This window comes from Branchiostoma floridae, chromosome 1, assembly GCF_000003815.2.
Source record: "Branchiostoma floridae strain S238N-H82 chromosome 1, Bfl_VNyyK, whole genome shotgun sequence".
In the NCBI taxonomy this organism is placed as follows: Eukaryota; Metazoa; Chordata; class Leptocardii; order Amphioxiformes; family Branchiostomatidae; genus Branchiostoma; species Branchiostoma floridae.
In genome coordinates, this window is record NC_049979.1 from 20,860,375 (window position 1) to 20,879,727 (window position 19,353).

The window sequence follows — 19,353 nt, forward strand, 5'->3', positions numbered from 1 at the left end:
ACCCATTCCAACGGAGAAATCCGTCACGCGCCGCCGGCCACAACCGCACCTGTGCCCCCCTCACCTACCACTCATCTCACGTACCACCAGGCCCGGCCGAGGTGTCGTAAAATATGGCCGGAGTAATGGCCAAGAAACGGGATATCCGATAGAACGCTCTGTCATTACAACATCGATTTTTCCATCCGACCCTTTTGTGGGCCGTTAACCTTTAAATCACCGTGCAGGAAAAGTACCGATTCACATCGAAATAAAGTACATCTCTAAAACGAGATGATCTACACACCCCGCCGTTTTTTTACCTGGAACGTAACGGCCGCCCTTTTAAAAGCCACGCTTGCGGGAAATGCGCGCGCCGGCGGTTGGCGAGGTCGCGAATCAATTTAGCTTTCCGGTCGCGAAGCTGCTGGAAAAGTTCGGGCTGTTTGGATCAGCGCCCCGCGGCAATCATCGCGTGACATTCGGTGACGGAGATCATGAGCGGCAATCATGGCGTGGAGACACCGGGGTGTCGGCGGGCGGTCCCTCGGGAGCCGGGGGAGGGCAGGCGGGGACGGTGAACTGTGACAGCCCCATCTGCCGTCTCGGGATCATCCTGCCGCACTTCCTCGTTGCCCGGTCGTCCCGTTATCGATTAAACATGATGACGCCATTTAGAAATTTAAAAAAACGTCTTCACCAAATGTCAAAATAATTTGTTTTCTTTTTACAAATGGAGTTCCGTTTACACTCTAGTCTGAGAAACCTTGGGGGTCAAAACATAATTTACCCAAGAGTAACTGACAACGTGTCAATGTATCTAAGTCATCTATACAGTTGCTTTTTAGGGGGCTGAACGCAACTTTGAGAAACTAAACGAATGACAAAGTTGCATACGTCGCGCTTTATTTCATCTGTACAATACTCGTACTTTCGTGCAAACTTTCCCCGCAGCAGCTGCAGCTGCCCTTGGCCTTGTCCTATCACTGTCCTTGGTGCTGAAACCATTGCGCGCGTGTGATAACGCACTCCTGGCAGCATGGTGCTTGTTCTTACCATAACACTCCCCGCACCACTACCCTGGGCACCATCCAAAGCAGTTTAAGTAGCTCGAGGGCCGACATGTCTGTGTCCGCCACGGAAGTTGAATGATGCGGCTTACTGAATGACGCAACCTTGACAAATTGACAGAGATGGCTAGCTGAATTGTGTACATTAGAACATGTTTTTACAGTTCCGATGGCATTAGTATTATAGCGATAATTTTTACGATATCTGAGGGTTGAAAAAGCAATGCTCGACGCTCGGTATACGATTCCAACAGGCAAAGTGGCCTTCTTTTCTGTCTTCTATTTATTTGCTTCAGGCTTCTTTTTTCTATTCTTTGCCTTTATAAATAACATGTTCTTAGTACTAGTGCTCTCCTTGGAGAATGATTATGAAGAGACGCAATACAATTATCGGTGGCCAAGATAAAAAAGAATCTTTTATAATCTCAGTATGTTTTGATGTTCATCCATCAAAATGTCAAAGCCGACATGCCGATAATACACTACGCTCCGTATTTGTTCAATACGCCTCCCGTCCTTTCATATCTAATCCCTCACCAGAAAAAGGAATGACTGTCCTCACGACTTTCTTTCTACTCACCGACAAAAACAAACGCACAGCGCTTCCCGGCACCGATCTCTTTGTTGTGTAATCACAGTTATATCCACCAAGGAAATCCTTCTGAGCCATACTTTCATTCATAACATTAAAGACACAGAAACATTAAACACAGATTTGTTGTGTGGTTTTAACGATACTAGTATATTATCTAGCTTCTTATATAAAGCATTCCGCGTCGGGTTTAAGAAAAAAAGAGGACTAGTAGATAAATAGAAGTACAGGAACAGAACGCTTCATTTGGATTTTATTAATCATTACTAAAACTGTTAGCGTTACTGCGTAATGTTGTATGTAGAATTGTCCCGATTTCTGAAAATCTATTGTATTATAGAACAAATCTGTTGATCTGATGTGTTTTGAATCACACGGAAAGGCATAGATTGATAGCACGAACGAAATAACATTGACTGGTAACATATTATAGGGACATTTAAAGTAGAATATGTCAAAAGAGTCCATACAAGACCGATTGATACTATGATATTCGATCAACATTCTTTGCACACTATGGGTATCATGAATATTCAAGAACTCATATAATTATTAATTATATTAATAATATTCAAGATTTCATTTCGTTTGTCAGGATGTCGCATGTTCACACACCTTTAAATAAATGTCAAAAACTGGTAAGCATGAGATTGTTTTAGTTTCGTTTAATGGTAAATGTAAAAATCTTAATTTAAATGATGTCCTGTATCGTATATTTTCAAAATCTTACTTTGACGATGGTTTCTGAAAGAGAGCTTTCCCATTCATTATCAAAACTCACCTGTACAAAAATGTATATTTTCAACGACCTATATTTAAGGAAAAACTTCGTCCCTCTATGCAAAAGTCTATCCGTTATTACGATCAGGCCATGTTGATTTGATTATATGGGTAGCATTCACGCGAGCATCTACTTTTGTCCATTTGCAAATAAAAAAGTTCGACAAACTGTACATCACACAACGCAGCTAAAAAATGAGCAAATATATAGCGTAAGTTGCAAAAAATATCGGAAGACGGATATTAATGTTTATGCGAAAGGACAAAGATTAAGATAATAGATTGTCTGGTACACCATACTCCACGTTTTTTTATAATTTGCTCAATTTTCCTGATCACATACAGATATCAAAAGGAAGACAGCTTTTTATTTTGGTCAAACGTTCTTTTTATTCGCACGCTCGCATCAGTTTTGGGGGTTCGAAATGATGTCATCCATATAATGAAATCAACGTGTCCTTATGAAGACTAACATTGCCGCCTTTTGCCTGTAATATCTGAGGTGCTCTGTTGGAAAAGGTTACAGCAATAGTTCAGGGTGAATATAGGGCGGTCTTGTAATGAAAACATATTGTTGTCGGCTTTCATAAAATGCCAGATTAGTAGCGACCTATTGACGTCAAGCGTATGTCACCTAGTTTTATAAGACCTTGTGCAATGTCAGACAGATATTGAGGAGAATGTAGGGAAGGGGAACAGTGTGGTATCGGTGCGTAATTCACTTTATGGATCGTACGGTTGCGGGTTCGAATCCTATTGGTTGTGCAGAGCTGCGTCTTTTTTTCAGATTTAGGGTTTTAATTAGCGGTCGACCCATAACTTGAGAAAATTGAAAAAGAAAACGTTGCCACACTTTGAAAGATTAGAAGTACACCCAATGTTGGTGTAATCATTTGGGCAAGTAATGAAGCACTGAGGTCAACTGAGATTTGAAAGACGGTCGCTTAAGACCCCTTCGCTTTGACCTCAGCAATCTATTCTCCAAGCCGATCCTACGGTGCCATAAGATACAAAATGTAGTATCAAAAGCTGGCAGGGGAGTGAAGCCGGCCTAGGAGTGTGTATGCTACCAGGGTGCCCGTCTGACTCCCTTTGGCCGTCCCCACTCCTTGGCCAGCTTTGATACTATCGTATGCCACCGTAGGATCTGCTTTGAGATTACAGCAATCAGCATTAGGCTCTTATTGACGTGATTGCTTGACACCTCCCTCCACACACACACACACACACACACACACACACACACACACACACCACAAATTTTACACAAGCAATACATAGTTAAGAAAGCATGCAGAAACAGATGTATTGTTTTCTTTGACGACACTAAATAAGACGAATGATATAGTATCAAAAAGTCTACAGATGCAAGAACCTACTTAGTAACGCGAATCTTCACATCTGAGACTGCGTCATGGTTTCCTCCTTGCTGAAGTATCACTTACTTCCGAAGGGTTCTGCCTTTTTGAGCTCCAAATTCATTAAATTTTAAAATGCACTTGGCAACGGATGTCTTAAACAGAAGGGAAACTTGTAACATGACGAGAAGACATTGGTGTCGACTTAAGGAAACATTTACGCTGTATCATCTGTAGTTACTACCTTGTGAAAATATTTTTGAACAGCAACAACACATATGGCTAACTTTCCCATGGTGTGACCGAATTCCTATTAATTTCGCCCGGTAATGTCATGCCATTATTACTCATAATCTTACCCGTTCAGCATGGTCGCCTTTTCCGCATCCATGATAGATGCGTTTTGCTCCTGCAGTTTATTGAATCATTAAAACTGTGATCATCACTAATTATCAAGTCTGCTTTCAATCATTAGACATCGCCTGAATTTTCAAGCGATCGATGTTGATGCGTATGAATATTCATTAAAGTTGACAGCCCGAAAATTGCCACGACGTGTTTTTGCCGCCAAATGTCGCCATGCAAGCGAGAAAGAAATCATAACCGAATACCACCTGGAAGAATTCAATACGAATGCTTGGGTTTTAACGCTTAGTCTCCCTTACGAATTCGAAGTAGCGTTGGTTGTGTCCCTGTAAAATCCCGGTTCCTAATTATTAAGACAAAAGCCCTAAAGGCCATCATCATTTGTCTCCTTCAAGGCGTTCGCATATTTCCTGCCGCCATACAGGGACCCTAGAGACCCGCCATTTAATCAAACATACCGAATCCTGACAGAAAGCTCTCGAAGGGACAGAGGACGGGCATGAGGATAGTGACAGTCAGCGCATCTTACTGTCATGTCTGTGTCTTCCGTCCTGGGGACCAGAATAAAATTCATCTTTTAATGTTTCTTGTCCTTGCTGCTGGCTCGTACGAAATTTGAAAGGTTGTGAAGAAGTTTCATGGAAATGCGTGTCAACTACTACTTGTGTGTGCTTCTTATGCTTTTATCTTTACCGTACATCTTGATTTAAGATTGTTTCTGTGTGCACTTGTGTGTGTTTCTGTGTATCTGTCTGTGTGTACGAGTGTCTGTGCGTACATCATATGTCTTTGCGTGTATGTGATTTTCTGTGTGTGTGCGCGCGTTATCTGCGTGTGTGAGTTTGTGCATCTCTTCGTGTGTTTGTGTGTGTATGTGTGGGTGAGTTTGTGCATGTGTGTTTGTGTGTTTGTGTGTCTGTCTGTGTGTGTGTGCGTGTGTGTGTATGTGTGTGTGTGTGTGTGTGTGTGTGTGTGTGTGTCTGTGTCTGTGTCTGTGTCTGTGTGTGGAGGGCGTGAGGACGCGAGCGATTTTTAATATAGCGTTAGGAAATTCGACTACAAATGTTTCTCAGTCAAACCAAGAAGTTAATTTTGACATTGTGTAGAAAATATGACAGCAATTTTCGGGAGCAGTTTTTGCTACATTTTACAGGTTACGCACAATAAAAATTACGATAGTTTTGCAACTTTATTGTGGCGGGTGGTGGTTTTGCATAGTCCCTATAAAATGCAGTTTTACTGTCTTGATTGCGTTGTATAACGCTAAATTTGGAGCAGCACTGGGAAAACTACTTCACTTATTGAATGCACTGAAAAAGTCTTTCTGTCTGGTTCTTTATTTCAGTGGAAGACATATCTATCTCTGCTTCAATCGCTTATCGGCTCTTCAATAAATCCGCCATTTCATTCCTTTATTAATGTAAGATGTGAATATGTATAGATTTTTGCCCCCCATAACTTAGTTAACACCTTATAGACATTGGGTCTACCTTTCGTCTATTCTATGCAATCTGAAACATCAAACTGCGTTGTGGAAGTCATTCTCGTTTCTCCTACCAACTCAAGGGAGATGCGTTTCTGTATCAAATTATGTACATTAATGAGGGCAGGAGCTGGTGCTATTATGATTCACAAGGGCGTCCGCCATTATGAATATTCATAGCATTAAATCCTAACATTCGACCGAGTGGCGCGGTTGTTTTGGCTACGGCGTTAATTCTGTTACGTGTCCCGTGTGACGGTACAGGTCCACAAACACCACCTCTATGGAGTTTGCGTATCTCGCCAGCTGGATAAAAGTTTTTGTCTCCGGAGACACAGTATCTGTTCCTCGGTCATTATTTCACATCAAACCGCACCCGAAATAAAACTGTTACGTGTTAATAATTGAAATGTCCATCTATGAGAGACGACACAAACATGTGCACCATGCGACAGGCTTTTTTTCTTTCCGCAATTAATTATGAATGCTGGTTCTTTAGAACAGTGTCCGCGGAGATGGTTAGCCTCCTATGCAGACTTCGTGCGGGGCTGGTTTTTATTGAAGAGGGAGACCTTTATTGCACATTTTTGTCACACCGGGCTAAGTACAGGTCACAACAAGATATGTTGAGAATCTCTCTCTACGGTATACAATCTACACTCTACTGCAAAATGACTTATGTTAGGGGGCGCTGGTTCGCGATTCTCAACGTTGGCTAGGTTCTCTTATATGCCTGGAAAGCGAGTTTGCCAAGGAAGGGAGTTTGCCGTGGGAAGGAGAAAGCCCCGGTCGAAGTCTGCAACGGAGGCTAGCAGAGAGTCAGGAACGGAGAGAGTCCCTGTCCTGCCGGTCCGGTGAGCGCATGTATAATCGCGGGTTCATTACATGTGCACGGGTCCCGCGCTGCGACATCGATCCCTGATTTCAGGGGCTCATGCACAAAAGGGCCAAGGGGAGCTACAAATAAGGTCAGGCAATTGGAAACAACGGAGCACATTTCGTTATAATTTGGCTCGCTGGGGGCAGATGGCAGAGTGATACACTCAGATATCCATCTCGCTAGTGTATTGGTTTCCATAAAGCCGTACAACCTGGCGCTTCATTTTACCCAGAATATCTCGCAGATCAATCTATAAAGGGGAGGAAATCGGAGACTGTAGTAAGAACGGAAAATGGGAGGGAATATAAGCAAATTAATTCGCTGCAGGAAGAGGGGGCTAGTACGTCTTCCTTTGTATAGATTTACCAGCTATTACGAGGCCCGTAGGCTATTACATGCATTAAGCTGACATGTATGCGAGCCCCACTAGGCAAAACCACTCCCAGCGCAATCTGTCGCCTAAAAGTCACGTATCCCGATGGCATTTCCGACATAAGCTAACCCCCCTCCCCCTCTTCATAACCACAAGGTGATATCTGATGAGGTTGAGGGAAACCGTGGTGTATCGTCCTCCATGTGAAGGGTACCGGTCTGACATCCCGTGTCAGGACGGACGGACAGTTTGAGACATTTCTCTTTATAACTGGGGCATATATCTATGTGCACAGTTAGATTGATCAACGTTTTGAGGTGGTACCTATTGATTTGACTGGTGCAGTCGGCCGGCTGCGCTACTCTGCCGGCCAGAAACAGTCGATAAAAGGACCTTGTTGCACGTTTCGCCTTTGGTTTTTAATTACTGCACAATTTCTGTAGATTTATAGGATTTGGAAAAACAGGCACAACGGTGCAATATCGGTAACAGCGTTAGTGTGATGATACGAGTGAACTGATTGCGGTGCTGGGCACGAGAGCGGGGAGGGTTTGGTGGAGTGTGCTGGGGACGTGACCGAAGGGTGACCGGGCCGCGCGCGGGTGAAACAACGTCAAGCCCCGCAGAAAATTGGGTAAACTACGCTTCTATCGTCACCGTCTCTGCAGTTAAACTGGGATTACCGAGTACCAGTCGGACGCCTTACATCTAAAAAATGCTACCAAAACATAAAATAGACATATTAACATACAGTTCTGACATATACTATATATATATATATGTAGCTTTTAATGAATGTAGTCTGACTCAGTGTATGTTCTTCGTTTTCGTCAGAATTTTATTAATAATAATATCATCTGATCATGTCAAAAAAGTATTGCGATTTCACATAGAACAACACATTCCACAATAAATATCACGACAACATTGAATGATATATAAAGCTTCAATTCTTTGGCTCCACTCGCACCTATAGCCTCGACACAACGTTACGACGCGGCTTAACTGTACAGCATACTTTCTATCATTTTCAATTTGTACAGTGAAGCTTTAGCAGTCTGTAGATCAAGGCTACCACTGTGGAGAGATATGGCATTTGGTTGTCCTAGACTTTTCTTTCAAGAAAATTGTCTTCTATAGTATAAGCTAGCAGAGCAGTCAACTGAAAACATACTCTCTACGCCTAGAAACACGACTAAATTGCTAATCGTTAAACATAGTCAACAATCATTGTCGTCGGAGCAATTCTTGTTTGTTTCTTCATTGTCACATGCTTTAACAACAACACATTTCAAAACAGACGAATATTTTTCTAATGTAAACGCGACGCAGTCAATGCGTGTCTGGGCATCTCTTTGGGAACTTGACTACATTTTTGCTAAGTTTCAAAATATACTTGCAAACATATGATTGTAAGCATAATTTAAGTATGGAACCTTGGCGCCTCTACCCAGGAATTTATCATATATATTACAGAGTCTATCGTTGTCATTACTTTAAGTTACGGACACAGAATAAATATATTATATATTTACAGAGAATGTGTCCCTCAGTATCTCACTCATAAAAATAGCCGTACTCATCATTGGCAACTTACGGAGGTCTGGTGGTTTGGCTTGATATTTGGAGACAGTTGGGCTCGCCTTTAGTTTTTCCTTCCTACGCACAGCGCAGTCTGGGGCTTGGCAAGTCTTTCTATACACTTTTGTACCTTCACTCTCTCACACGTCCAATACATGGTTGAGGTAGGATATATAACAAATAGCTAGCCGGAGGATTTCGATCTTGGAGAGTTTCTTGTCCGGGGGAAGGGTGGGGAGAAGTTTTCGGAGCTCGGCAAAGGCGACGTTGAAGGCTTCGACTCTGATGCGCTCTCTCGTGGCATGCGCCGTGCGGTACTTGGCGGTCGCTCTCCGCCGCCGCCGCCGCTCCTCTCGGCTCAAGCCCTGTAGAGACGGGTCCTTGTTTCTCCTGGCGGCGGTGTCCTCCGCTTCCCTCGCCGACTCTTCCCTGGGTCTGACGGGGAACGACGAGCCGTTCAAATCCGTCACGTCGAACGACTTGTGCACGGCGTCGACCGAACTGCAGCTCGAGGTCGGGCTGGTGGAGCCACAGCTTCTCGGGGAGCCCTGTGCGATGGTCGTCTCGCCTGTCACCACCATCCCCGGCGGCTGGGGTTGCGTGGACGTGCGCTGTAGAGTATCCAACATCGGGACGGTTGGGACGTACAGCTCTCCTAGTGTCCCATGCACCTGGTTCACCCTGGAAACACACCACAAACAACACCTGTCAATGCTAATGTATCCTCTGGAGAGCTCACTACAACAGAGACAGTACCAAGAACAATAGGCGAGAGTGAAAATCAAAACACAGCCAGACCATTCAGTGGGGAATACCCCTGACAAATATTCGCGACGTTATTACAATCCTAAATTGATTTACTTCTCAAATTTCAACAGCTGTAGGGCAAGTAGAGCTGTAGTTCTACGTGCCCCTCTGATTGGGAGCACTGAGATTGAATTTCTTCTGAATAAACATCTCAAAAACAGACTGGGATTGCTTGCCGAACACGTGCCGAGAGTGTTGCACGAGCATACTCTCCTTGTACGCTGCGTATTTTGCAGTGTCAAAAAACACGCGCCTGCTTACCATCACACAACAGTTCCACAAATCCAAACATTAACAGGTGAAAGTGAGAAAAGAAACAGTCGTGAGGCCAACTTTTCCACGATAAGAAGACGAAGACGTCTCTCGTTTATCACGATCGCTTTCCAAACCGGCCATCAATAATTAAAGGGCCAGCACTTATACACTACCATCTGACATCCCCTCCAGAACGCGGACACAGGGTTACCCCGACATTTCCCCACAAATTACACGTTCTTTCAACAAGGGCTGCCTGTCGATTTCGTCTTGAGTTCCCCTGTAGACTGGAAATCGAAACTTATTTCACTCCCTCGGAAGTAGAAAGGCCACCGTTAGCAAGTCCGCCCGGGGTGGCAATCGATGATACAGCATAGACAGGCCTGACCCTCGGACATGTCTGAAGCGATGTTTTATAGTTTATATCCAGTGGCCTTACGACAAAATATAACAGTGTGGCACACCTTGGTTTATAGCCAGGAGGAGGAATATCTGTAGCCATACGTTCTCATCTACGCTATCTTTACTGTAGTATTGAGGCGTGACAAATTTCGACTTTGTCCTGAACGTCCTCTGTGGTACACGGTGGTGTCATTTTGCGGGGTAAGGTTGACTGAGTGTTCAGATAAATTGCTGTTAGTGAAAATGAGACATGCTGGTTTATAGCCGTCCGTATATGCAGGATGTGATCCTTTTTATGCCAGCTTTAACACAAAATGTCCCATACAACAGATAGGTTCATTTCTCTCTCATATTACAGTTAATATTGCACTGAACATAGACACGTTATATTGCATGCTACATGCACGCAAAGCCGACTACAGACAAAATCCCCGACTTTGTTGAGAAAATTATCGCAAGCTTCTTATACAACATGGGCTTAAAACGCCTGGGTTTTCAAAAACGATCGAGGAAATTAAGGAAATCCGCTTACCGTGAATACGGCGAGGTAGAAACCTCAGTCGTAGGTAGGACCAATATATCCAGCTTGGGTCGCGGTAAACCGATGCCAGGCCGGTTGATCGAATGGAGAAGGTTGTACGTAGTAGGTTATAACCGTGTGCTGAGACCCTCTCTCTCCCCCTCTCCCTGTTGTTGACAGGCCGACCTTCTTCGGAGAGGTCCTCACTGGAAATGACTGGACCTCTGGCAGCTACTCCGGCCTTTATGAACAGGTCTAGAACAAAAGGCGGGGAGGACACTAATTGTTTGTGTTCACAACTTCTCTCATATCGCGATGCGCGGGGTGGAGGAGGAGGGGAAAGAGGGCGCCAGCTAGTCACGGTGCGCTCTGATTGGCTGGCGGCACACGAGCAAATCGTCCTTCAACCATTTTAATTCGCCCTGCTGCCGGGCCCCAAGGGGAGAACGTCGGCCCGGGAACAGGCATTCGGTCATAGCAAGGGTTACTACATGGAATCTTTGTTCAGTTTTTAATATGTAAAATTGCTCTTATAAACAGCATTTTCCTCAGAATTCATCCCTTCTCGCCATTTTCCTTCAAATTGAACAATACAACAGAAATGACACGACTTCTGGTCAACCGAGAACCGAAATTGGCGCTAAACCTGGCGACAGAATGCACAGCCCGGCACGACTCGTATGCTGGTTCCCGGACCGGGACAAAGTGAGGTCCGTATGTACAAGCCTATCTTCGCTTCTCCCTGGTTGTGGGGATTAATACATTATAACAGCCAACTACACACCGGGGCTACCGAGTAATTATCCTTCCGGTGATTTATGTCTCTCGTGGGAGATACCGGGGTCTGTTAGACTTACAGGAGGATAAAATCAGGACTCTATACTCCACACACTCTCTACAACAAGCAAAAGTGGTAGATTTTGCAGCACAAATAGATATAAAACTAAAATCATTACAGCAGCAATGCTACGACGAGGCTGAGATATATCGCTTTCATTCCAGCTTGTGAGAGAAATTTGTCATCATTTTCTGGCGGGCTGGCCAGAGCGATATCGGCACCAGAGCGACGGTAGAAATGATCGCGCTGATTCTGAATATTTTCCACCCTCTTAAAAGATTGATCCAGGGTTACAGTGACAGATGTGAGGCCATAATTGTACTAGAGCTCAGTTTGAAAAAAAAATGCATACTCTCGCATTTCCTCTTGTATGGATAAGTGCTATCCACTTCTCTCTTGACAACATACGGAAACGTTATCTACTCATTTGGGTGGTAGAGGGGCACTGCGTGTTTGTGTTTACATAAGGCGCGCGTAGATGACGTCTGTGTTTACACACGGCACGTGGCCATTGTAGGGTAATCCCCGGTGAAAGTGCCGGGAGGCAGTCCTCCCTAGTGACTCACCAAAACCCAAAGAAATTCGATCCGTTGACAAAAAATCGAGTCAAACGGGTTTCTCGCTAAAAATCCACTAATCGAAGGCGAGATTAGGAAGCCAAAGGAGCCTCCAATCAACAATGGGGAGCTAAATTCTGTTATACGGCCGGTAAATTGAATGGCGATAGCGAACACATATTTTGAAACTGAAGAGGGTTGGGTGGCACACTCAACGGCATAACGCGAGGTCCCGCGAGACAACTGTTCTTGGGATAGAATTACAATGGTAAAATTCCCAATACGCTTATTCCATGTGTTTGGTTTTTGGAGTGCGAAGTTTGGTGGCATATTGTTTCCTGTACGGTCGGGATGTTGACAATTCTAGGAAATACACAGTGGAACAAATGGTTTTAAAGATATTCCAAAATGTAAATAAAAAGCTTGAAAAATACAAGCAAAATTTCTTTTTTTAAAATAACTTTTCCGTGTGCACACGGTACTACATTCTATTCTGTGATCTTTGGTGACAAGATGTTATACATTCATGTTCCTCATAATCTAGTCGTACATCTATAACAAAGCGTCATAACAGAATGTTTCATGTAAAAGCAAGTATTGAATGTTCATTTTTACACAGAGAACAGTGTTTCCTCTTATTGAGAGGAAAGTTTGAATAATGTGTGTGACTTTTGCAGAGTTGAATTCGAAACATATCCTTTCGGGAATTGATGTTGAATTGTTGAGTTCATCACATTTTGAATTTACTATTGACGGAGATCGACTGAGCAAATATCACCACACAGATGTTATTCTTAGCTTCAAAAATAGTATGTAATCATTCTAAGACGTTTGATGTTTATCATATTTCAAGTCGATGATATTTTATATTAGAATGGTTTATTTGGCCATCAACTTACAGGTCCATGTAAGAAACGTTAAAGCTCTGTGTCAAAATGAATTAGAAATCGCCTATACCGGGGTTTATCTATAACGATGAATATTACTAACTGTGCTAGAAATGTGGACTTGATGAAGGAATATATCAATTTGTTAGAAACCTTCAGACACATAGAGAAGATATTTTGTCTTTTTTTAAGAGCTGATTTTGCCATTTGTGAATTCAAAGAAAGCGGAAAGATTATTAACTAGCGGTCTTGGAAATTCATGACAGAAAGTTTGATGTAGTGTCCCGAAGGAAGATTTCTCATTCAATCTAAAAGAGTGCAGCAAGGCTTGTAACATAATATTTTGGTTTATACAATACTGGCACTGCAACAAGGCTTAGGGCCTGAAGCTAGCGTAATTTGTGGCTCCTTTGTCGGCAAGCAATACATATTAAATCTTTCAGCGTACGTCTTACTCTGCGATGGCGATTAATTGGCAAGCAACTCCCCTCGCCTTTCATCATTCGCAGACGCCGAGACAAAATAGAAAACAGTTTGCGAGCGGGGTGTGTATCGGAGAGTTTCATCAGTACGAAACCCTTTTGACGAGTGCCGTCGACCGGCGGCGTAGGAGGGCAATAGGTTGTCCCCGCCATCTGTTCATTTCGCGCAGCGCGAAGTGAGATAATACGGCACAATATCTGCCCGCACGAGAACCGTCTGCTCCCCCAGCGCACATCGGAAATTAAACCAGAAAAGAACAAAGTACTATCCGTAGGAAGTAGCTTCTCTGATGTAGGAAAATTGGAGGGGAATGATGAAATATGGGGACACCGGGAGACGGATGTTAGGACGAACTGGAAGATTTATTTTGAACACTGGTTACGGGTTATTTCTTATGAATGGTGCGTTGGCCGCGGCTGCATAACATCGCTGGATCGATATCCCTCAGTTAAAAGTAGCCTCCGAAATAATGGAAAATTCGTTAAATTCCGTAAATTTCATTTTCCTGTCGGTGGACGCAGATTTATTTTCCAGAGAGCTCATTTTTCACATTTTGTGGCAGGAAAGGGCGGGACAATAGCTTCTAAACTCTCTCTTTCAATCTGTTTTCTGCTTGTCGCACGCGTGCATATGATGCACTCTTTCCCCCATGTAACAAGCACTCACTTCGCGTCAAGCACTCTTTCTGCGACACTTCGATAAAGAGGTAGTTGACGAAGAACAGGAGCAAAGCCTGGTCTATATATTATCGTGACCGAAAATAAACATGTCGTCAGTCCTGACAGCCTGTCATTGCGGGTCAGGGGACGCGTGTCCATCCTCGGCGGCGGGTCAGCCGCAGGTCCCGCTCAACAATCCACGGGGGGACGGCCCAACGCCGCGGTAATTAGCCGCAATTGAAAAGCCTGTCTGCTCTCGTATTGTCCGACGGCCAGTCCGTTCCCTGTCCGGTCTTCTAACTAGCTGACCCCCTAAAGTATAATTCTATAAAAGGAAAAATAATATTTCATACAAGACCGCCTGGTCTTTCTTGTCATCGTGGGTCCAATTAGTGAGTGCCGTACTAGAAAATGAAAAGAGACGTCCAAAGTACATGCATCCCTAGGTATCGTTTATAAAGATAACGAAAGGAAATATAATTTTGGAAAGCCCGTCTACAAGTAAGACAAAGCGTAGTAGTTTGTGTGGAGTTGGGACGAGTGCCAGGGGAATAGAGCCACGCGAGTAGACTGTGAATCAAAATGAAAGAAAAAAGTCATATTTTCTTCCCGAACTAGTTTCAACCCTTAATGTTAGCGTTGTAACCCTTTCTATAAAACATTCTTTCCTCTCGGAACGAAATGAAATATTGCACGTAAAATCAACGGAGAAAGAAGAATTCTCTTTGACAAACTTTGTCGACATGAACGTATTGTTATCTAAAAGGAGCACACGTAGAAAGCATGCCAAATGAAAAAAAAAATGTGTGGGAAAGAAGTAGAAAGTATACTCAGCTTCAGTTTGATATACATGTATATCCAACAACATCATCGATTGGAATCATTCTTTTCTTTTGCTTTATGATTTAGATTGTATTCCGTACCAATAACAATTAGAAAACTCCCTTGTTTCACTTGTCACTATTGCTATCTTGCATTGTTTGTATACTATTACTACTACCTGTTGCCGCTTTAGCCTTCGGGCAAGAATTTGCAAGTAACTTGCATTTAAGCCGTAAGATTTTTTCCCCTGTGATTTACAATTTTGTTTGCTTGTTGAATGTAAGATACATCGATTCTGTGTTAAAGATACAACGTGTTTTTCCCACAGGGGATTTGAAATATGGCCCCCAACTGTCTGTCATGAAAGCCCCGGATGACAAGTTTGACAGCTAGGCAACATTTTCCCTTCGGCTTTTAACTGTCCCAAATACCAATGATCCCTCCAGGTGCGTTTCCAGGGAATCATTACAAAGAATATCAACGCAGTGGGTATCCGCATACTCAGTGTCACGTTTCATAGACACAGTTCCCTTGCCGTTACCATAGCAACGGAACTCTCGGTGTCGTCTGAAATGGTTCTGACATTTACTGTTGCCCTTTCCGGCGGATTAGCTGCCACTTTACCGGGTTTAACTCCGCGGCCTAATGACTCCAGGTCTCACAAACAAGGATTTTCTTCTCAGAGAGATCCTCCGGCGTTTTTGCCATTTTGTTATACTTCTCATACTTGAGCCGCGCAGGTAAGAACATTGTATTGCTTTTGTTTTGTTGTCATTCTGAGCTAAGCTGACTGATGCTCAAACGTATCCATTTTCAAAGGATTGGCATTTTTCTTAACTCAAGCATACGCACACTGCAAAAAAGGCACATAGTCACAAGTTCTCACGCATGTTGGTTTAAATGCAGATGATAAAGTCTATCAATACATCTCCCAGCGATTAATCGAATGTAGCATTGTGAGGATGCAGTGATATCTAATAAGCGGGGAAAGAAATCTATGCAACGCTGGAGTCTAATTATTGTGCGATAAAGGCTATGATATATTCTTCTTAAAGTCTGCCAGGACAACATAGTTTTTCATCACACAAGAAACGACATTGAGGTAGTTCCTAAAAACATAAAAAAGCACAGCGTTATATGTGTATTTCACATGGTTACAAAGATATAGAGTACCATACAATGTATACACGCAATGATATCAAATGGTTTAGGGAAAGAGATACGCGTTTTAGTTCGTCCCCTTTTAGATAGATTCGTCTTCCTATCGAAAAAAATGTCAATAATATTTTTCATCCGTTTTGTGGTTTACCCATTGAAGACTTTGACTTTTAAATATAAAATATCTTGATGGCCATCTGTCATTTACCGCAAAACAGGATCAATAAGTTAATGATGCGTTGATTTAACGAGCCAACGGGAGAAACTACAGTAATATGAAACTACTATAATGGCTAGTCATCGTCCGTTCGTACTAATGGTAGTTGCCAAATTGTAGCTTTATCGGAAAGCACCGAAACCCCTTAATGTCCTCTAGTACGCAGATAAACTATCGTTGTTGTTGATTGTAGATTTCTCTGTTTGAATGCGACTTTGATTTGACATTAAATAACTAACTACCAGTGTCAGTGGTTGCCCTCTGCCCGGCCAATCATAATGTCAACTTTTCAACTGTCAAAGCGCAGAGGTTATCTCGACAAATTGGTCCTGCTAAGACTTATGATGAATAAACATTAAGAAGGAAACACACAATTACATATCTTATATCCGCATTTACGAAACATTTTTAGCATCTCCTGGCCGGTACAGATTTCATTTCTCAGTCTCAGCTAACTTGATGTTTTCTGCATGTATGAAGTCCCGCAAGACCAGTTTGGTATTGTTAGGTCATAGAATACACGTTCATCATTTCTGTATGTAGATCCTTACGTCAAGGGGTCAAGGAAGTTTTGTGTAACGAAAATATAAGGACGCAGCGATGTTCTATCCTCTCTTTGTTGTCCGGGCTCCAGGTGCGGCAGGGATACCGTGTCTTCCCTCGGCCATCTCACATCCCCTTTTCACATTTGACGCAAGCCAAACGACATTACCGGCTCAAGGCACGACTTGGATAATGCCTTCTGGCGTAGTTAATAAAACTAATAACGGTATAATGATGATGATGTATAGGGCGGAAGGCGACACAATGGCCACACGTGACCTTCCAATTTGTTGGCGGGGGCACACAACACGTGGGCATTACCATCAGAAAAGGTCGCGAATAACGGGCCTATTGTGGGCTATTGGGGCGGTGCAGGGGAAAGTGAAGTGAAGTGTTTTGCCCCCTGAGATCTAACATCGCTCCATTGCCCGCCAGTTATTCATTCTACACAACAGACGGACTGGGACTCTGGGTGTAATTCGTTAGTGGGGCCTGTAAATTGAAGCGGCACCCAAAAAACTATCCTCAATAAAGAAATTGGGCCGACATACTGTGTAGGATGCAAATGGCCCATATATGTAGATGCGGGGATATATTTCTTGTCGAAGAGTTGGTACAATTTGTTTAATGATCCTAATGCGCGTATATTATATGCCAAACGTGAACTGGTCCCAGTTTTATTACGCATCACTACATTAATCGTACTTTGTAATGACCAAACTTATAGTTTCTGCACATTTGTATGCTCCTAACGGTTCAACTATTAAGGCAAACATGTAACACGTGCACTAGTGCGATAATTTCTTACATTAAGATAATGTTATTATCAATGCAAGTCAGTTTACGATGGAGCAGAAATGTCTTCAGTTCATTAAGTCTTTGGTTCTTTCCTCAAGTCTTCATAAAAACTAGTTCTTAATATTTTGTAAAGATCTCGTAAACCACCGCGTGTCACCTTTTGTTCTTAAAGTGCACTTGAAGATTACACTCTAGTACCATTTTCTTTATTGTGGCCAGGCGATAAAGGGCAGAACCATATGGGCGTATGGACAAGAAAACTGACTATAGCCATCGCCCCAGAAAGGCCTGTATGGTGGCCAATTCGCCACACAACGACACCTCCTACCGCTAAAAACAATGGCAAAGTACTAAATCTCTCCCGACACAAAGGCTCCTGCTACGCCCTATGACGGGGAATCCATTGTTTCCGCATATGGACCCGTCGTTTGTGTCGTTGGAGACTAGAATGGCAGTGATGGTGGGGACGTCCCCTTCTGTTGAGAAGTATAGGATCTATTGTTGTTTTACGACTCCGTAAGATGCCTGGAGTCCTAGGCTGGTGTAGAACATAGATAGATCTCTTGTTAAAGTTTACTTCGGCGGCGGTGAGTGTTCGGCCGGCCGTACCTCGCTATCTGCCCGTCTGGACAGAGCAGTGAAAGATGTGTCTGTAGGGGCCCTGCCAGATGGCGAGGGAGCCAATTCCCTGTAGCAGACGACGCGTTGCAATTTTGGCCGGTCAGACTATTTTTTTCTCTTTTACTATGGTTGGAGAGCGGTAGAGCCAGACGGTTCTTTATCATTAGGGTCAACGGTAGTAGACTCAGGGAGCGTGAACTATTAACGTTGTTTTATCTGGCGGTCAGTTATAAAGTTTTCACACCGCGCACAGCATGACGATGAAAGTTAAACTTTTCCAGTGGATTATTGTCGTGATTAGACAATGACCTTGGCAGTTTTACGGGCTTAATTAACACAATATGACTGTTCAGGGTCGATGTAGTCCATTTCATGAGATTGATTCTGGTGTAAAATGTTCAAAAGAAACGACTATTGTCATATAGAATGCGATATTTGGTACTGGTGTACATACTAGTGCATCTGTAGACAAATATAAAAGACGAATATTACAGGACAAGGACGTTTGAAAACTTATCAAAATGTAGTTCTTTACAATGAAGCCATTCCTTCCCTGTGTGGGCAGCTCACAAGCACATCAGACATGATGATCAGTAGAAATATGCCCAGTCGCCGGCCTTGGTTCTGAACACCTGGTTCAATGCCGAAGGGACTGGCAGCGCTGGACTGAAGCAATCTTACAGCAGATTGGGAGGGAGGTCATAGTCTATTTGTTTGTTTGATATTCTACTTTTTAGGATTATATGCCAGCTAAACGTGGCTTTGAAGGACATGCAGATAGAGAAACATTGCGGTCGTCAACCCTAGTATCTGCTTGACGATCCCGCGTGCACAATAGTCTCTACCAGACGCCGGGTCGCTGTTAAACCGCAGAAATGGAAACAAAATAGAGGAGTAAGCCGGCCAGAGGAGTATAGCAGGCAATGGTACAGGTCGCACTCTGTTCCCTAGCCGGCTATACTCCTCTGGCCGGCTTACTCCTCTATTTGTTCAATTTCTACGGTTTTCAAGCGACCTGAAGTCGGGTGGAGACTATACGTGCACAACATCGTAGGCTGTTTTCAACAAGAATTAGACACTCAAGTTTTTTACCTATGAAATACCGATAGTACACGTATTTCTTAAAAGTTACAAATGATTATGGATATTTCACATATTGTGATAATAGTATTGTTCTATTTTTTTATCAGAAGTACATAGTGTACTGTTAGATAATACTTGATCGTCTGCAACACATTTTGTCTTCCACCTCCGGATACAGGGTAGACTTCACCAAATAATCCGATACCCGAAGTGACGATTCGCACTTTGCTAACGAGAATAA

At 43.2% G+C, this 19,353-nt stretch overlaps 1 protein-coding gene across 1 annotated transcript; it reads right to left on the reverse strand.

Moving 5' to 3' along the window:
- Positions 1-7,694: 7,694 nt before the first annotated feature.
- Positions 7,695-10,758, reverse strand: LOC118427504 (helix-loop-helix protein 2-like). Its single transcript, XM_035837340.1, has 2 exons — positions 10,459-10,758; positions 7,695-9,143 (listed from the first exon to the last, which is right to left on the reverse strand). Exon 2 carries the CDS (start codon positions 9,089-9,091, stop codon positions 8,603-8,605), a length of 489 nt encoding a protein of 162 aa, XP_035693233.1. The 5' UTR covers positions 9,092-9,143; positions 10,459-10,758; the 3' UTR covers positions 7,695-8,602.
- Between the last annotated feature and the right edge of the window lie 8,595 nt (positions 10,759-19,353).